An 18,276-nucleotide genomic window follows, 5' to 3' on the forward strand; every position below is an offset into this window, starting at 1 on the left:
CTTAGGAATAGAATATGACTAAATTGTAAAACATTGTGGGAGAAACTATGAAAAGAAGTAAAGAAAGTAATCTGAAAAAGTAAATTTTGTTATTGGAAAACTGTTACAAGGGGATACAATGGAATTCAGTTGGGGGGGGTTGAGGAAGTCAGTTAACAATGAAAACTAAATTGGATCTTAGGAAGATTAAGTGTTTATTTGTATGTTCCTTTTTCTTTATTTTTCTTGTTTTTATTTTTTGTATGTTATATTTGTTATAAACTTGTAAAACCAATATTTTTTTTTAAAAAAAATAAATAAACAGAGGGCCATATACCCCAACCCATATACCCCAACCCTGCCCATAGCAGCCACCCTCTCTTGTTGTAAAAGATGTGAAAGAGTAGAAACTTCCAGTCGTGTGGCCTGATTTTCCGGCTACCAATTGAGCCCCAGCCCTGTCTAGCTCACGCTGAGCACCGGAGAGAGTTTTGCCTTTGAATGAAACTGCCAGGGCTGCATTTTCAACGGGATGCAAAGGTTTCTGCTGAGTGCAGGCGTTCTCGAGCCGCCCCTGCTCCCCGCCTGCCCCACCGCTGCTCCCCTCAGGCCTGCAAGCCCAGACGGGACTCTGCTGAGCCACCCAGGGCTTATTCCCAGCCGGCTCAGGGTGCTCTCTTGTCAAACAGGAGAAGTATTTGTGGTGGGCTGACTGGCGTCCAGGGCCTGGAGGGGTGGCTGGCGTGGCTTGGAGAGAATGTCTTTTTTTAAAAAAAGATGATCTTTACAGTGGCGTAGCGTGGGTTGTCAGCACCCGGGGCAAGGCAAGTAATTTGCGCCCCCTAACCCGTGGATTTGCGCCCCCTAACCCGTGGATTTGCCCTAACCCCAGATGTTGCGCCCGGTGCGGCCGGCCCCCCCTGCACCCCCCACCCTACGCCACTGGATCTTTATTGGTTTTTTTATGATTGCATACTATACATACACACACATAGACAGCATCTTTAAAAGTAGAGACATCACCTTGCCAACAAAGGTCCGTATAGTTAAAGCTATGGTTTTCCCAGTAGCGATGTATGGAAGTGAGAGCTGGACCATCAAGAAGGCCGATCGCCGAAGAATTGATGCTTTTGAATTCTGGTGCTGGAGGAGACTCTTGAGAGTCCCATGGACTGCAAGAAGATCAAACCTCTCCATTCTGAAGGAAATCAGCCCTGAGTGCTCACTGGAAGGACAGATCCTGAAGCTGAGACTCCAAGACTTTGGCCACCTCAGGAGAAGACTCCCTAGAAAAGACACTGATGTTGGGAAAGATGGAGGGCACAAGGAGAAGGGGACGACAGAGGACGAGATGGTTGGATAGTGTTCTCGAAGCTACCAAGATGAGTTTGACCAAACTGCAGGAGGCAGTGAAAGACAGGAGTGCCTGGTGTGCTCTGGTCCATGGGATAACGAAGAGTCAGACACAACTAAACAACAATACATACACATATTATATTACATTTTACATTTATTCTTGCTCTCAAGAGCTGACTTCCCTCCTTCCTTCTTCCATCTTTTTTGTGTCATCTTTATCTTTTCGCATTGTCTTTATCCATTTTTTATATAGTTGTTCTTTAATTTTTGTCCATGAAATGTCCGTAAACAAATAAATCTTTCTATATATACAATTCTTGCTGTCTGTCTATATTCATTTACAAATACTGTTCAACCTTGGTCATAATATACATTTTTAATTCATTTTGATATTCTTGTCCAATAAATTTCTTTGCATTTTCCCGTTATGAGGTTTATTTCAGTTCTACTGGTTTCCCTAATTCACATCATCTTTTCTATATATAACATAAATTTCCCCCATTCTTTTTGATATGTTTCATTACCCTGATGTCGAATTTTTGCCGTTAGTTTGGCTATTTCTTCATACTCCATAAACTTGTACTGCCACTCTTCTACTGTTGGCAATTGTTGCTGTTTCCACACCTGGGCCAGCAATAGCCTCGCGGCCATTGTTGCGTATAAAAACAGTTTCTGGTCATTCTTATCAATATGGCTTGGGGAGAATGTCAGCGTACCAGAAGGACTGGCGGAGACAATTAAGAACATCACAAAAGCCCCGTTCTTGAACAGGCCAATGACCCATCATAGTCCAGCATCCTGTTCTCACAGTGGCCAAAATGCCCCTAAGAACTAGGGAACGAGATAGACTGTGCCTGGAAATGGAGGCTCCGTAAGAATATCAAAAGGGCTTGGCTGCTGGAACTGGCAACTGAACTTAGCTAACAGTAAGAGGAAGCTAACCCAAAATGGATCCAAAGATAAGCAAAATCACCAGCTCTGAAAACACAAACATTATAAAATATAATTACCGGTCCAAATTACACGTCTGGTTAGACCTGCTGAAAGCAACAGTCTTTAGACAGGCGTCAGAAACAGCGAAGGTGCCTACCTAATATCAAGGGACAGGGAGTTCCAGAGATTAGGTCCTGGCCACCCTGAAGGACAGATTCCTTGCAAGTGTGGAGTGAATTAAATGTACAGCTCTGTTCTGCAGAACAAAGTGGCTGGTCGGGCCTATACTGTGTGTAGATCTCGTTCAATCCCCAGTAAAGGATTCAAAATTGTTGCCTTTGCAGGGTCCCTTTCCAAACCCAACCCTGCCCCACCCTGAAAGGCCGAAGGGCTGGTTTTTCTCCCTTACCTCCCCTTAACTTCTCTCCCTCTCTCCTGATCTCTCTCTGTGTATTTTGTACACAAAGAGGTTTATTGTTCAGCCTCCAAGAAAACAGCTGAAAACCAGCTCCATTCTCTGCAGATTTTAAGGATGAAGGCAGGCACGCTGAACTTCAGAAGAAAAAAAGATACACACACACACACACACACACACACACACACAGCCAGAACTCCAGCATCTCTCCTAGTCCCATCATCCCACTGATAGGTCCCTGGCCTCTTGTTGCTTAGCAACAGATTCCCCACCTGTCCCCTGCATCCTGTTTTCCACACCTGGCTAAACAGAAGGGAGGGAGACTGATGTTGCCAGGGGCAACTGTCCCAGCCGGGAAGACCATTGGGCCTGTTACTCGTGGGGGGGGGGGAGCCAGTGGCTGGGGATCCAGAGGCTGTGAGTTCAGATCCCCACATGTGCTTTTAAGAGAGCGTGACTGAGAGCCGGCATGGGCTAGGACCTGGGAGACTGGGGTTCGAATCCCCACTCAGCCATGAAGCTCTCTGGGTGGCTTTGGGCCTAATTTACCTCACAGGGTTGTTGTGAGGATAAAATGAGGAGGGAGGGGGGAACCTGGAGCTCCTTGGATGAAAAAGTGGTACATGAATGTAAGAAATCATATTATAATAATAATGCAGGGTGCAAGACTTGTTGTGCTTCACAGTTCCTCCCTGGGATTATTGGGAAGTGTAATCTCTGAAGGCTCAGGTGGGAGGAAGTTTCTAGTCCCTAGTGTGAACATGTGCCTGGGGGGCGGGTGGCAAGGCAGCGTAAAACCAGCTCCTTCCCACAAACAGGCAGCTGCAGCTGCCAATGTGTATTTTTCTTTCAACTGTTGGTAATAACATTGCAAGATAATTACGCCTTTCAAATTATGCCTTTTGCCAAAAGAATAAACGCCCTTTCTGCTTTGAAATCGGCGGAGCAGAGAGAAGCTGAGAACCAGCTGTAAGTTAGCTGTGTGGGGTATTTTTTTGGGGGGGAGGGACCTATGGCCCTCCAAATGTTGCTCAGAAAGGAATGCGGCCCTCGATTGCATGTAGTTCTCCTCCATTCGTGGCACCTCGATGCATAGCTGTCAACTTACAGATTTGAAAATAAGGGACCAGCAGCCAAAATAAGGGACCTGCAGCCTCACCTGTTCCAGGCACTCCAGTCTTCCTGTCCTCCTGCAGTCTGGTCAAACTCATGCTGGTAGCTTCGAGAACACTGCCCAACCAACTTTGTAACCAGAGGTTCAACTGAATAGAATCTGAATCACATGCACCACAAGGCCTATGCAGCCTCAACTTAAGATGGCTCCCGGCCTGGCTTTGCACTGCAAAGTTTGCAGCAGCACGTGCAACAAAATGGCGTCCAGCATTCAAAAACCTCCTCAGCTTGCATTAACTAGCCACACACAAGGCATGCAAGCTCCACCCCCCAGTCGTTCTTAGACTTCTTATTGGGTGAGCAACGCAGCCAAGCAACACAGTTGGAGCCTCCCTCCTCCCTGGCCGGCAGGGAGGGAGGAGAGGAGCTTCTTCCTTTGAAATTTAAGGGACATCATAGGGACATTCATCAATAAGGGACCGCAGCGGGACATGGCGCTAGAATAAGGGACTGTCCCTTCAAATAAGGGACACTTGACAGCTATGCCTCGATGGCAAACGGAATTTATCGTGACTCAACCCTCACGGATGACACCACCAAAAAAAAAAAATCAGCTTGTGTTTAAGACATGACAGAAGTTCTCTCTTTGTAGTCTGTACCACTGGGTGAAACCACCCACTATTTCCTCTTTCTGCCACCGGCCTGCCTCTCTCTTGCTTTCATTCCAAGGAAACTGAACCCTCCCTGCATTAAAGGCGCAGGGGGCCTCCTAAAATTAAAAGCTGGCCACCTTCAGGCAGAACATTGATAAGGCCAAGAGAATCCTAATTTAGGCTCAAGCAAGAGTTGTTAATGGGACGCAGGTGGCGCTGTGGGTTAAACCACAGAGCCTAGGACTTGCCGATCCGAAGGTCGGCGGTTCGAATCCCCGCAACGGGGTGAGCTCCCGTTGCTCGGTCCCTGCTCCTGCCAACCTAGCAGTATGAAAGCATGTCAAAGTGCAAATAGATAAATAGGTACTGCTCCGGCGGGAAGGTAAACGGCGTTTCCGTGTGCTGCTCTGGTTCGCCAGAAGTGGCTTAGTCATACTGGCCACATGACCCAGAAGCTGTACGCCGGCTCCCTCGGCCAATAAAGCGGGATGAGCACTGCAACCCCAGAGTCATCCACGACTGGACCTAACGGTCAGGGGTCCCTTTACCTTTACCTATCTTTCCATAGTTATTTCTTTCTTTCCCCTTTTCTCTTCCTTTCTCTTTTTTCCTGGTCTCTCCATTTCTTGCCTTTTCTTCTTTCTGAATTTCTTCTTTTTTTAGACCAAGTAGCTGTCTTAGTATATTGTAAAAAATATGCTTTCTGATGGGTATGTATTTTTGAAGATCTATGAATAAGCCCCAGGAAATAAAGTTAATTTAAAAGCAGGAAAAGCGGGAAAAGAAAAGAAAAAGAGTTGTTCACAACCCAAGGAGAAGATGGCTGGATGCCAGCAGTCCCTCAGGACAGATCCTGGCAACGAGATCAAGTTCCTGCTTCTACCAGCCTCAATCTCTGGGGACCCCCCATGAAACTGCATAAGAGGGAGATGCTATACCACACCCAATTCCCTGCTTCACCGCTCAAGCTTGCCACCAACATTCTCATCCGGTGAGTTGCTTTTAGCTCCTTTTATTCTTCATCGCATTATCTGAAACAGCAATGCATCCTCAATTTCACATCCATCTGTACTTCTCAGCCGGCTTGCTTTTCCTCTCTGTGATGCTTTCTTGATTGTTTCCACCTCAGCCTTCCCCAAACTCCTTCCCCCAGCGGCTCTTTTAGTTATTCTAGCTCAAACAGAGCCTCCTTGTGCAAGGGCGGTCTACCACAGAATGCCTGCTTCTGGGGGATGAACAGCAGGGAAGAAGGGCTGCTGCCTTCAGGCCTCACTTTAGGGGCTCCGGGATGCCCTCTGTTGGAAACAGGATGCTGGCCAAATCCTTGGTTTGATCCAGAAAGGCAATATGGCAGTAACTTGCAACCAAGACTTCATTGGAGCCAGGCAGTAGGCAAATTTAGGGGATCACAGCGGGTTCAGTTGTGCTGGCTGCGGCGTGGTTTTCTCAAAAACAAGTCATGCCAGATGGATCTCATTTTTGATAGAGTTACAAGCTTGGTGGATCAGGGGAATGCTGTGGACATTATCGTATCTTGATTTCAGTAAGGCTTTTGACAAAGCCCCCCATGATATTTTTGTGGAGAAGCTGGTCAAATGTGGGCTGGACAAGGTAACTGTTAGGTGGATTTGCAGCTTGTTGGCTGAGCAAACCCAAAGAGTGCTCACTAATGGTCCCCCATCACCCTGGGAAATTTAGGTTTGATTTAGGTTTGATGAGGCCCTAAGCTACTGAAGGTAATGGGGCCCTTTATATGTCCAGCTGTCCTTTGTCAACAATAAATTGCCACTGTTTTTTTTGTGCTGAATATATGCTATACGGTAATTTATGGACCTAATAGGTATCTAAAGCCATTTGCACATAACAAAATATGTATTTTATCAAAGTAATTGATACAGAAATGAGCAAACCAGTGATATTTTAGGGAGCAGGCTAGCAGGCGGGGCCCATGACTTACATCATAGGAGCCTACACAACACAAAACACGGTTGCTGTATTTAGGTTTTATTTTACAGTGGTACCTCGGGTTAAGTACTTGATTCATTCCGGAGGTCCGTTCTTAACCTGAAAGTGTTCTTAACCTGAAGCACCACTTTAGCTAATGGGGCCTCCTGCTGCCGCCGCGCCGCCAGAACATGATTTCTGTTCTCATCCTGAAGCAAAGTTCTTAACCTGAAGCACTATTTCTGGGATAGCAGAGTTTGTAACCTGAAGCATATGTAACCTGGAGCATATGTAACCCAAGGTACCACTGCATTTGTTTTTTTATCTTATATTTTTGAAATGTACATCCAGGTGTTTTTTTCCCTTTAAATTTTTTTGGGGGCCCCCAAGAGAGTGGGGCCCTAAGATATAGCTTGTTTAGCTTATACGTAAATCCGGCACTGCCCCCAGCCAACCAGCCCTCTTTTCCCAGCCCTAACTGGAGATGGCAGGGATCAAACTGGGAGCCTTCTGCACTCAAAGCAGGTACTCTGCCAGGGAGTCACAGCCTTTTCCCCTTATTTCTGGCTGGGAGCAAGCCCTTCCTGGAAGAAGAGGAGGCTTTTTCTCTCCAGATGTCCACACAGATTCCAGATGTGCAAGTCACATGAGCTGCTCAGAGGTCTCACACCCACACAACCCTGCATGTTAAAATGTAGCTCTGAATTTTGCCCGTGGCTATCAGAAGCTGGCAAATCCCCAGCCTGCAATCTCTAGGCCAGCCAACGCCTTTTCCACATTACAACATCTCTTTGTGAGTCAGAGTCCAGCTAAATCAATCCAGATCCTTCATTCGTTTTCGGGTTTTGGGAGAGACAATCAAGAAGGAAACTGGGCTCCTTTTTCTTGACCTTTTAGAAAGAGCTCACTAACTCGTCTGGGGCTGCTTGGCGATTCCAGAGGCCGCTGTTGCCAAATTATCGTTCTGCCTCTGAAGAATTTCTGAAGAAAAGAAAAGAAATTCTGCCTCTGAAGAGCAGAATTAACAGAATTAACATGTGAACAGGCAAAAGCTTTTGCCTGACACAGAGATGATGATGATGATGATGATGATGATGATGATGATGATGATTTTATTTATTTATTTATTTATTTATTTATTTATTTATTTATTATTTATACCCCGCCCATCTGGCTGAGTTTCCCCAGCCACTCTGGGCAGCTCCCAATCAAGTGTTAAAAACAGTACAGCATTAAATATTAAAAACTTCCCTGAACAGATGTCTTTTAAAGATAGGATAGCTGCTTATTTCCTTCACATCTGAAGGGAGGGTGTTCCACAGGGTGGGCGCCACTACCGAGAAGGCCCTCTGTCTGGTTCCCTGTAACCTCACTTCTCGCAATGAGGGAACCGCCAGAAGGCCCTCGGTGCTGGATCTCAGTGTCCAGGCTGAACGATGGGGGTGGAGACGCTCCTTCAGGTATACAGGACCGAGGCCGTTTAGGGCTTTAAAGGTCAGCACCAACACTTTGAATTGTGCTTGGAAACGTACTGGGAGTCAATGCAGATCTCTCAGAACCGGTGTTATGTGGTCCCGGTGGTCACTCCCAGTCACCAGTCTAGCTGCCGCATTCTGGATTAATTGCAGTTTTTGGGGTCACCTTCAAAGGTAGCCCCACGTAGAGCGCATTGCAGTAGTCCAAGTGGGAGATAACCAGAGCATGCACCACTCTGGCAAGACAGTCCGTGGGCAGATAAAGTAATGGGGGGGGGTGAGAAATGTCCGCAGGTGACATTTCTGGACTGTTGCTAAAAGGCACGGTCAGGGGAGGAGTGGGCAGCGATCCTTGCAAGCAGGGGATGTACAGTAACTCTGTCCATGCTCTGGCGCACCGTTCTCCTGCATCATTTATTAGTTGATATTTTATTGAAACATAAATTCTAATATAAAGCAGTAAAGCGATACAAAAAGAAGAAGAAGAAATCAAAACATAGAACTGTGTAAAGGGGAGGGGAAGCGTTATATGAACATATACAAAAATTTGATATTATTATCCCTGTACTAATAGAAATATTAGCAGCCTACTGCATTTTGTATACATTCGTTCCAAATATTGCTGTGTTTATCCAAGCAGTCTACATCTGTAAGCCATCTGTTCATAGGTTGCAAGTGTTATCATATGATCGATCCACTGATTAAAGGATATATTATTTTCTAGTTCATCAATATCAGCCTCTTGGCTACCATGAGAGCGCGTAAAATCTGTTTTTGTTGTCCAGTTAACTTCCATATAGTAGGCATATACCTTCTCCGGCATGTTTTTAAGCTTCAAATACAGCTGTATCACCCACAGGCCTGTCAGCTTGGCGATGAGAGATGCCGTACAGGGTATCCCAGTAACTTCTACAACAAGGGTCTCCAAAATACCTTTCAGCTCCTCCCTTGGTTGTGAGGCAGCCACGGAAGTTCCTATTCTTTTCTTCCCTCAAAAGGTCTCTAGAAATCTAAAAGAGGAAGTTTTCTCTTCCACTTCCACTTCCTCTTTCAGATCTTCAGGCTTCTTAGGGAACTCAAGATTAATTCAGCTGAGTCCTACTTTTGGGAACTGTGAAGTGTGCATTTTGTGGGCACTTTCTCTCTTCCCGTCTCACGGTATGCTAGACCAAGTGTCCCTATTTCCCAGGGTCCACAGTCCCGGAATTACAGAAGCCGCCCCAGTTTCTGATTCGATCCCAGAATGTCCTACTTTTCCTTAGGACGTCCCTATCTTCATCGGAGAAATGTAGGAGGGCATGGAGATAAGAAACTATACAATCTTTAGAAGACATCTGAAGGCAGCTCTGTACAGTGGTACCTCAGGTTACATACACTTCAGGTTACCTACGCTTCAGGTTACGGACTCTGCTAACCCAGAAATAGTACCTCAGGTTAAGAACTTTGTTTCAGGATGAGAACAGAAATCGTGCTCCGGCGGCGCAGCAGCAGCAGGAGGCCCCATTAGCTAAAGTGGTGCTTCAGGTTAAGAACAGTTTCAGGTTAAGAACGGACCTCCGGAACGAATTAAGTACTTAACTCGAGGTACCACTGTACAGGAAAGTTGTTTTTTTAAGTTTGATGTTTTATTATGTTTTTATATATGTTGGAAGCTGCCCACAGTGGTTGGCGCAACCCAGACACATAGGCAGGGTGTAAACAACAACAACAACAGAGGAATAGGACGTTCCTATTTTCATCAGAGAAATGTTGGGAGGGGGAAGTAGTGACCAGAATTGGTGGGACTCACATCACTTTTTCCAGAATCCAAATGTGCACCGTCACTAGATAGATAGATAGATAGATAGATAGATAGATAGATAGATAGAAAGATAGATAATTTATTACTGTCAGAGACCAGCTTATAAAACACACTTGGGGATACAGTCACAGAAGGAAAACACTGTCACTAATCAAAATATCTACATGGACTCCAGCTTCCCAAGTTTGTGGGAGGTAACGGATATTTCCATTTGTTATTCTTTGAATAAAGTAATAATTAAAAATCCAAATACTGTAGGCCCTGAAAGGTTGGCAACCCCTGCGTTAAACGGCACAGGAACACCACACACACACACCCCGAGTCTGGATGCTGGCAACCTTAATCTTTAACACACCATTCTCGAATCTATTTGCTAGCATGAGCTCATGCGGACGGTTGCATCACCTTGAGCAGGATCCCAGCCCCACCTTGGTCACAGCTAACTGGATTTGAATTCAAGCTGCCTGATTCACAGGTGGGTTCAGCCCTCTGGTGGCTTCAATGCCTGGTTAACCACAAAGCAGCCGTTTCAACATTGTGTTTGTTTTAGAGTTTATGCGATTTGTTGTTCCTCTTGGCTGATGAAGCGAAGGCTTGGCAACGGAGATCGATGCCAGGGAGGCCATGAGAACAGGTGGGAAACTTCGCCAGCTGATGCGCCGAGCATCATGTGCCGATGCTTAGAGCTGTAGAATCTGTGGCCCACCAAACCGGCAGGTGGAGTGTAGTTTAGGGAGAAAGCACCGCAGCAAATATATTTCACAAGCATCTGCTTATGAAGAACATACTGGCCTCGGCCCAGTATACCTGAAGGAGCGTCTCCACCCCCATCGTTCTGCCCGGACACTGAGGTCCAGCACTGAGGGCCTTCTGCCGGTGCCCTCACTGCAAGAAGCCAAGTTAAAGGGAATCAGGCAGAGGGCCTTCTCGGTAGTGGCGCCCGCCCTGTGGAACACCCTCCCACCAGATGTCAAAGGAAAAAACAACTACCAGACTTTTAGAAGGCATCTGAAGGCAGCCTTGTTTAGGGAAACTTTTAATGTTTAATAGGTTATTGTATTTTAATATTGTGTGGGAAGCCGCCCAGAGTGGTTGGGGAAATCCAGCCAGATGGGCGGGGTATAAATAATATATTATTATTATTATTATTATTATTATTATTATTATTATTATTACAGTATTACCTCGGATTAAGTTGAGTATGATCAGCACTCACTCAGATGTTTCAGCATCCCCCATCAGTTTTATTTCCCCCAAACATGTTCATTCATTTATTTGTAATTTCCGTAAACATTGGGGTTCCCTCGGGGTCCGCTGCACTCTCCCTCATGCATGTGGGTGTCTCCCAAAAGCGGCACCGTCCACAGATTTGAGGTGATTAGCGAAGGAAATGCTCTGCCCTTTGGATCCGCCGAGAGTTCCAGAAGCTATTAGTTAATTTGTTGTAAAGGTTAATGAATGGAGGAAACTGCCGTAGAGGGGAGAGGCTAATCCATAGAGGGAGAGGTGAATGCATATATATATCCACTACAATAAATGCTTCAGGGGAAAGTGCTTGTGTTCAGGCTGCCAGCCAGGCCAGCCACACCCTTTCCAAACAACTCCATTCCACTACAGCCGCAACCAACATTCTGCAGCCATTGAGCATGTTGTTGCTTAGTCGTTTAGTCGTGTCCAACTCTTTGTGACCCCCTGGACCAGAACACGCCAGGCACTCCTGTCTTCCACTGCCTCCCGCAGTTTGGTCAAACTCATGTTCGTAGCTTCGAGAACACTGTCCAACCATCTCGTCCTCCGTCGTCCCCTTCTCCTTGTGCCCTCCATCTTTCCCAACATCAGGGTCTTTTCCAGGGAATCTTCTCTTCTCACGACGTGGCCAAAGTCTTGGAGCCTCAGCTTCAGGATCTGTCCTTCCAGTGAGCACTCAGGGCTGATTTCCTTCAGAATGGAGAGGTTTGATCTTCTTGCAGTCCATGGGACTCTCAAGAGTCTCCTCCAGCACCATAATTCAAAAGCATCAATTCTTCAGTGATCATCCTTCTTTACGGTCCAGCTCTCACTTCCGTACATCACTACTGGGAAAACCATAGCTTTAACTATACCGACCTTTGTTGGCAAGGTGATGTCTCTGCTTTTTAAGATGCTGTCTAGGTTTGTCACTGCTTTTCTCCCAAGAAGCAGGCGTCTTTTAATTTTGTGACTGCTGTCACCATCTGCAGTGATCATGGAGCTCAAGAAAGTAAAATCTCTCACTGCCTCCATTTCTTCTCCTTCTATTTGCCAGGAGGTGGTGGGACCAGTGGCCATGATCTTCGTTTTTTTGATGTTGAGCTTCAGACCATATTTTGCGCTCTCCTCTTTGGGGCCATTGAGCATGTTCAGCCCTTATTTGTCTCTGCTAGGTTCCTTTCTCCCTCGCTCCAAGCTTGCTGATATATCCCCCTCATTTCCAAGGGATGCCATTCTGGCTGCGTAAGGATCCGGGTTCAGAGAGCAAGTTCACTATTCACTTAAAAGGGCTGGGGATCCTATTTCAGCCTAAGGGCCACCTTCCCCTTTGAGAAACCTCCCAGGGGCCACATGCCAGCGGTGGGTGGGTGTCAAAAGTGGGCAGAGTGATGGGTGTAAATTTTCACTTTGGGCAGTAAACTAGTTTCATTCACAAATCCCTCTCCCTATTCTCCATCCAGGGAAACCAGTGGTGTCATCAGAGTTCAAGGATATGGCCCAAGAGCCACATTCCCTTCTGGGAAACATTCTGGAGGCCACGGGCCGGGGTGGGCGGGGCAACAAATGTGACAAGGGCGAGCTAGCCATAAATCACAGAGAGTAAGTGAAGGTAACTATTTGAGGAAACCAGATCTGCTAAAGAGTGCCAGGCCTAGTAAGCACAGCAATTATTCTTCGGTGGATCTTGCCCCTATAAGGCAGTTGCAGAGACTGAAGGCCCCCTCTTTCCCACAGCTGCCCTAAACCTCCTCCTTTCTCCAGTTTCCCCCAAGCAATCTGAGACTGTACCTATGCAAAGCTAACTTCTTCTCCACTCTTTTCATGCCTCTTCTGGCTCTGGGAGACCAGAGAAGAGGAGAGTTTGTTGCAGCAGGAGAGGGAGGCCAGCCTGACTTCACCAGCCTGACTCATCTCTGCCTCTTGGCCGTCCTACTCTCCAGTGTCACGGTCTGGTTTACGGGCGGTCAAAGTCCTGGTGGAGGATGTCGGGACTGGGGGCAAGACGGTGGGGTGGGAGAAGGAATGAGAGTCAGGAAGCCAAGGGTCAGAGACCCAGGAGTCAAGAAGCCACGGGTCTGAGGGTCATGAGTCAAGGAGCCAAACACAGCAAGGCAGGAAGCGTGCTGCTGTGGCAAAGAGCCAAAGGGAGATGCTGACCTTATATCCCTTCCCGGCTGTGAGTTACCAATCGGCCTCACCTGTGTGGCTGTGCCTTGCCTCTTCAGAACAAACTAAGGAAAGCCCCAGTCCTGCGAAGCCCTACCGGTCACAGGGCCTGGCTCCTGCACACACTCCTGACATCCAGTTTCTGCTTCTGCTTCTGCCTCTGCTTCTGGACTCCTCTCTGACACAGATTCTCCCCGCTCACTAAACCCTGTTACCTCTTCAGCTTCCAACACCTCCTCCTCCCAGTCTTCACCCTCTTCTCCCTCTGACCACTTGCACTGTCATCCCACTACCCATCTCCAGGCTCTGAACCTCCTTCCCTTGGGGGTCCTCCAGTCGATGCCTCCCACCATTCCTCTGCGTCCAACAAAATGTAAAAATTTGTCACTGTACAGTCGGCTAGCATCCACACACACACAAACTCTCACACACCCCTCTCTGTTCTCCATCCAGACAAGGAAAAGGCATGGGCAGAGTTTAAGGGCACATTCCAAGTGGGCAAAAGTACTCAAGGTGCGAAACATAAGGGCCCAATGAGGGGCGTGGTCTTGGGAGAGTCTTGTGGGCCAGATAGAGAGGCCTGGTGGGTCACATGTGACCCGCGGGCTGCAGGTTCCCCACCCCTGGCATATGCAATGGAGTACATCATATGATTGGAAGGGAGGCGGGTGGCGCTGTGGGTTAAACCACTGAGCCTAGGACTTGCCAATCAGAAGGTCGGAGGTTCGAATCCCCGCGATGGGGTGAGCTTCCGTTGCTCGGTCCCTGCTCCTGCCAACCTAGCAGTTTGAAAGCACGTCAAAGTGCAAGTAGATAAATAGCTACCACTCCAGCGGGAAGGTAAAGGCCTTTCTGTGCCCTGCTCTGGTTCGCCAGAAGCGGCTTAGTCATGCTGGCCACATGACCCGGAAGCTGTACGCCAGCTCCCTCGGCCAATAAAGCGAGATGAGCGCCGCAACCCCAGAGTCGGCCACGAGTGGACCTAATGGTCAGGGGTCCCTTTACCTTTACATCATATGATTAGGGCTGCCTCACCTGCCAACTCGAATGCTACAAACTGCAAATCTAAACTGCTGGGAGTGGGAAGCGCCGAGATCACGCTGGTGCCGGGTGTGTTCGCCCAGGGCTGGCCAGCCGTTCCCAGGGAAATCCCTACCTGTGCTAATGGAGCACTTATCAGCTTGTTTCCACCCTCCTTAATTGCAGAGTTATTCGCTGCGGCTTCTAATGTATGCTTGCTTGTAAGATCTCTTTTTATGTATATGCACCCAGGATGAGCTTCCCAAGCTCGCACCCAGGGCGAATGCTGTATAATCAAAAGCTTTATGGCCTGAGCTGCCCCACAGGTTGAAATCAAGAAACCAAGGGCCCTCCCGTTCCTGGGTTGCCCTCCAACATTTCTCTGGTAAAAATAGGGACGTCCTAAGGAAAAGCAGGGATGCGGATGGTGCTGTGGGTTAAACCACAGAGCCTACATCTTGCCGATCAGAAGGTCGGCGGTTCGAATCCCCGCGACGGGGTGAGCTCCCATTGCTCGGTCCCTGCTCCTGCCAACCTAGCAGTTCGAAAGCACCTCAAAGTGCAAGTAGATAAATAGGTACCACTCCGGCAGGAAGGTAAACGGCGTTTCCATTCGCTGCTCTGGTTCGCCAGAAGCGGCTGAGTCATGCTGGCCACATGACCCGGAAGCTGTACGCTGGCTCCCTCGGCCAATAAAGCGAAATGAGCGCCGCAACCCCAGAGTCGGCCACAACTGGACCTAATGGTCAGGGGTCCCTTTACCTTTTAAGGGAATGCAGGACATTGGGGAATCAAATCAGAAACAGGGACAGCTTCTGTAGATCCTGGACCATCCCTGGAAAATAGGGACACTTGGAGGGTCTGGATCAGGCTCTTCGTATGTTCTTAACCGTGTGCTCCTTCAGGAGGAAGGGCAGGATATCAATTTAATGAAGAAATAAACAAATCCCGCCATACAGTTCACTTCCCTGCTTTCTCCTTTTCAGATCCTGCCTGGCCGATGGACATGGAGACGCCTCTGGAGAAAGCCCTGGCGACGCTTGTGTACACCTTCCACAAATATTCTGGGAAAGAAGGGGATAAGTTTACTCTGAGCAAGGGAGAGCTGAAGGAGCTGGTGAAGAAGGAGCTGGCACTCGGGGAGGTCAGTGCCCCAGCGGATCGGGGGGGGGGGAATAGTAGCCCCAAAACACAACGCAATTTTGGGGAAACCAGTGTTCTACCTTCAATCTGTGCATCTTCCATCAGGACCCCACAGCTGAGTGGCAGAGCATCTGCCTTGCATGCAGAAGGTCCCGGGTTCGAGTCCTGACATCTCCTGGTAGGACTGGGAAAGACTCCCAGACTGAAACCCCGGAGAGCCATGGACAGTCAGTGGCGAGGGGGCTGATCCTGATACACATCCTTGGAGGGGAACAGGAGGTGCAGCAAGTCAAAATGTGGGGCTTGCGCATGGGACAAACAGTGGGGAGTTTGGAGTTTGGATAAGTCTTTCCTTCCTTTCCCCATCTTTCCCTTATTCACTTTATGCCTTAATTTCCTTCCAGGTGACTGACTTTCCTTTAAAAAAAAACATTAAACTTTATTTAACATAATTATTACAAAATACAGGCAAAATACATACAAATACATATGGTACATATATTTTTCAGATAAGCACACATATATAAAAAAGAACAAAAAAGAAAAAAGGAAGAAAAGGAAAAAGAAGAAGAAAAATTGGAAGAAGAAAAATTGGAAGAATTTCTTCCAAATTTATTCTACAAATATCTCAATAATAAAATTTCATTCATTGACTTCCATCGCTTACACTGCACTTCCTATATACATTTTAAGCAAATTTATATCTGTTATTCCGTATTTTTCCCATGCAATCTCATACAAATATTCTAATCAATGTTTTCTAAATCTTTCATAAAATCTATTCTAAACACAGCCAATACCTTACACTTAACCCTCCCTGCCTCCCTCCTTCCTTCCTTCCTTCCTTCAGGGCAATATCCCATCTCAGTCTTAAAGTAAACCCATTAAAATGAATGAGCATGATGTAATATATTTCAGTGAATGGCAATGGATCTGAATACAGCTTAGGCCCTATTCACGCCATATATTTAAAGCACTATGATACCTCTTTAAACAGTCATGGCTTCCCCCAAATACGTAATTCTGGGAGCTGCGGTTTGTTAAAGGCACCAAGAGTTGTTAGGAAGTCCCAATTCCCTACAACTTCCAGAGTGGTTTAACAACCAGTCCTGCTTCCCAGGAACTCTGGGAACTGTAGCTCTGTGGCGGGAAATAGCCGACGTCTCATAACAACTCTCAGCACCCTTAACAAATGAAAGCTCCCATAATTCTTTGGGGGAAGTCATGACTATTTAAAGTATTAAAGGTAAAGGGACCCCTGAGCATTAGGTCCAGTCGTGACCGACTCTGGGGTTGCGGCGCTCATCTCGCTTTACTGGCCGAGGGAGCTGGTGTACAGCTTCCGGGTCATGTGGCCAGCAGGACTAAGCCGCTTCTGGCGAACCAGAGCAGCGCACGGAAACACCGTTTACCTTCCTGCTGGAGTGGTACCTGTTTATCTACTTGCACTTTGACGTGCTTTCGAACTGCTAGGTTGGCAGGAGCAGGGACCGAACAACGGGAGCTCACCCTGTCGCGGGATTCGAACCGCCGACCTTCTGATCGGCAAGTCCTAGGCTCTGTGGTTTAACCCACAGTGCCACCCACGTACCATTTAAAGTATTGGAGAGCTTTAAATGTATCACATGAATATGGCCTTGGTTGGATGCAATCCTTAAGTTTTGAAAGAGAGTTAAATTTGTGAGGGGGGGTTCAGTGCCCCCCATAATAAGACGTGTACCCCAATCTCTCCCCTCTCTCTTTCCTTTGCCCCCCTTTCCCTCGCAGAAGATGAAGGCAGGCGGAATTGACAAGCTGATGGGGACCCTGGACAAGAACAAGGATGATGAGATTGACTTCAAGGAGTACACGGGCTTCCTGACGGCCCTCTGCATGACCTACAACGATTTCTTCCAGCAGGATTCAAAATAAGGGAGAGAGTGGGGTAAATCTCCAGTAGTCGGTGCCCTGCATCACCCAGAACCCATGTGGCAACTTTAAATAAAGGTCTCGACCTCCAGAAATTGGTTCAGCCATTTAGTCCTGAGGGTTGATTGTTCGTAGCCACATGGAACCTTTGGAGAAAGCAGGCAGGATCAGTCCGGAGGCTACAACTTGTGGCCCTCCAGATGTAGTTGGACTCCAAATCCCATCACCCTTGACCTGCTGCAAGACTGTCCCACATTTCTTTGGCAGTTTTCTTATTCCTTATGTATACTACTTGCTGGTCACCAACAGCCAAATTAATTATCGCCCTGGCTTTTGCACCTCCTTTCGACCAAGCAATAGTCACAGGGTTATCGGTTACATAGGTCCAAACCTCCCGAGAGGTCAAAAGTGCCTCCACCCAAAACGACCATAAACTGTAGTTCTCATCTGTCAGCTGTGGGAACATCAGAGCGTTCTCAGTTCTGGAACCCAGTCAACCATTCTAGAACTCTTCCAGACTCACAGAACCACACCAACAGGAGGAGCTTTCAAACCTTTCTTAAAGTCCAAAAATGTACAGTCATCCACTCAGCAGCTGGGCCCATAACCAAAGATGTTGGTTCTTTTGCAGACTAGTTGCGCTGCAGAAGGCGTGCTGGGGAGACCACACATTCCAAGAAATGCAAAAGTAACTTTTGCTAGGTTTTTAATAACAAAAACAAAAACTTCTTTTACGCTAAATTACAATATATCAGTAAGCATGACCCATCCACCAGGGTACTGAGAGAGCTAGGTGCTGCTCTTTATATACCATACCCAACAGCTTAATTATGGGACGTGGGTGGCGCTGTGGGTTAAACCACAGAGTCTGGGACTTGCCGATCAGAAGGTCGGCGGTTCGAATCCCCGCAACAGGGTGAGCTCCCGTTGCTCAGTCCCTGCTCCTGCCAACCTAGCAGTTCAAAAGTACGTCAAAGTGCAAGTAGATAAATAGGTACCGCTCTGGTGGGAAGGTAAACGACATTTCCGTGCACTGCTCTGGTTCCCCAGAAGTGGCTTAGTCATGCTGGCCACATGACCCGGAAGCTGTACGCTGGCTCCCTCGGCCAGTAAAGCGAGATGAGCACTGCCACCCCAGAG

The 18,276-nt window shown here is 47.5% G+C and overlaps 1 protein-coding gene across 5 annotated transcripts; it reads left to right on the forward strand.

Annotated features, from left to right (window-relative positions):
- Positions 1-2,780: 2,780 nt before the first annotated feature.
- On the forward strand, positions 2,781-17,239 carry S100A5 (S100 calcium binding protein A5). Of its 5 annotated transcripts, none has more exons than XM_081841471.1 (3): positions 2,781-3,100; positions 15,072-15,229; positions 16,996-17,239. In XM_081841471.1, the coding sequence occupies exons 1-3, from the start codon at positions 3,010-3,012 to the stop codon at positions 17,137-17,139; spliced, it is 393 nt and encodes a 130-aa protein (XP_081697597.1). In that variant the 5' UTR covers positions 2,781-3,009; the 3' UTR covers positions 17,140-17,239. The 5 variants fall into 5 exon arrangements, with proteins under 5 accessions (XP_081697597.1, XP_081697599.1, XP_081697600.1 ...); XM_081841473.1 differs by lacking the exon at positions 2,781-3,100 and adding an exon at positions 5,232-5,440; XM_081841474.1 differs by lacking the exon at positions 2,781-3,100 and adding an exon at positions 10,020-10,144.
- The last annotated feature ends 1,037 nt before the right edge of the window (positions 17,240-18,276 follow it).

This window comes from Podarcis erhardii (genome assembly GCF_964252035.2).
Source record: "Podarcis erhardii genome assembly, chromosome: 15".
In the NCBI taxonomy this organism is placed as follows: domain Eukaryota; kingdom Metazoa; phylum Chordata; class Lepidosauria; order Squamata; family Lacertidae; genus Podarcis; species Podarcis erhardii.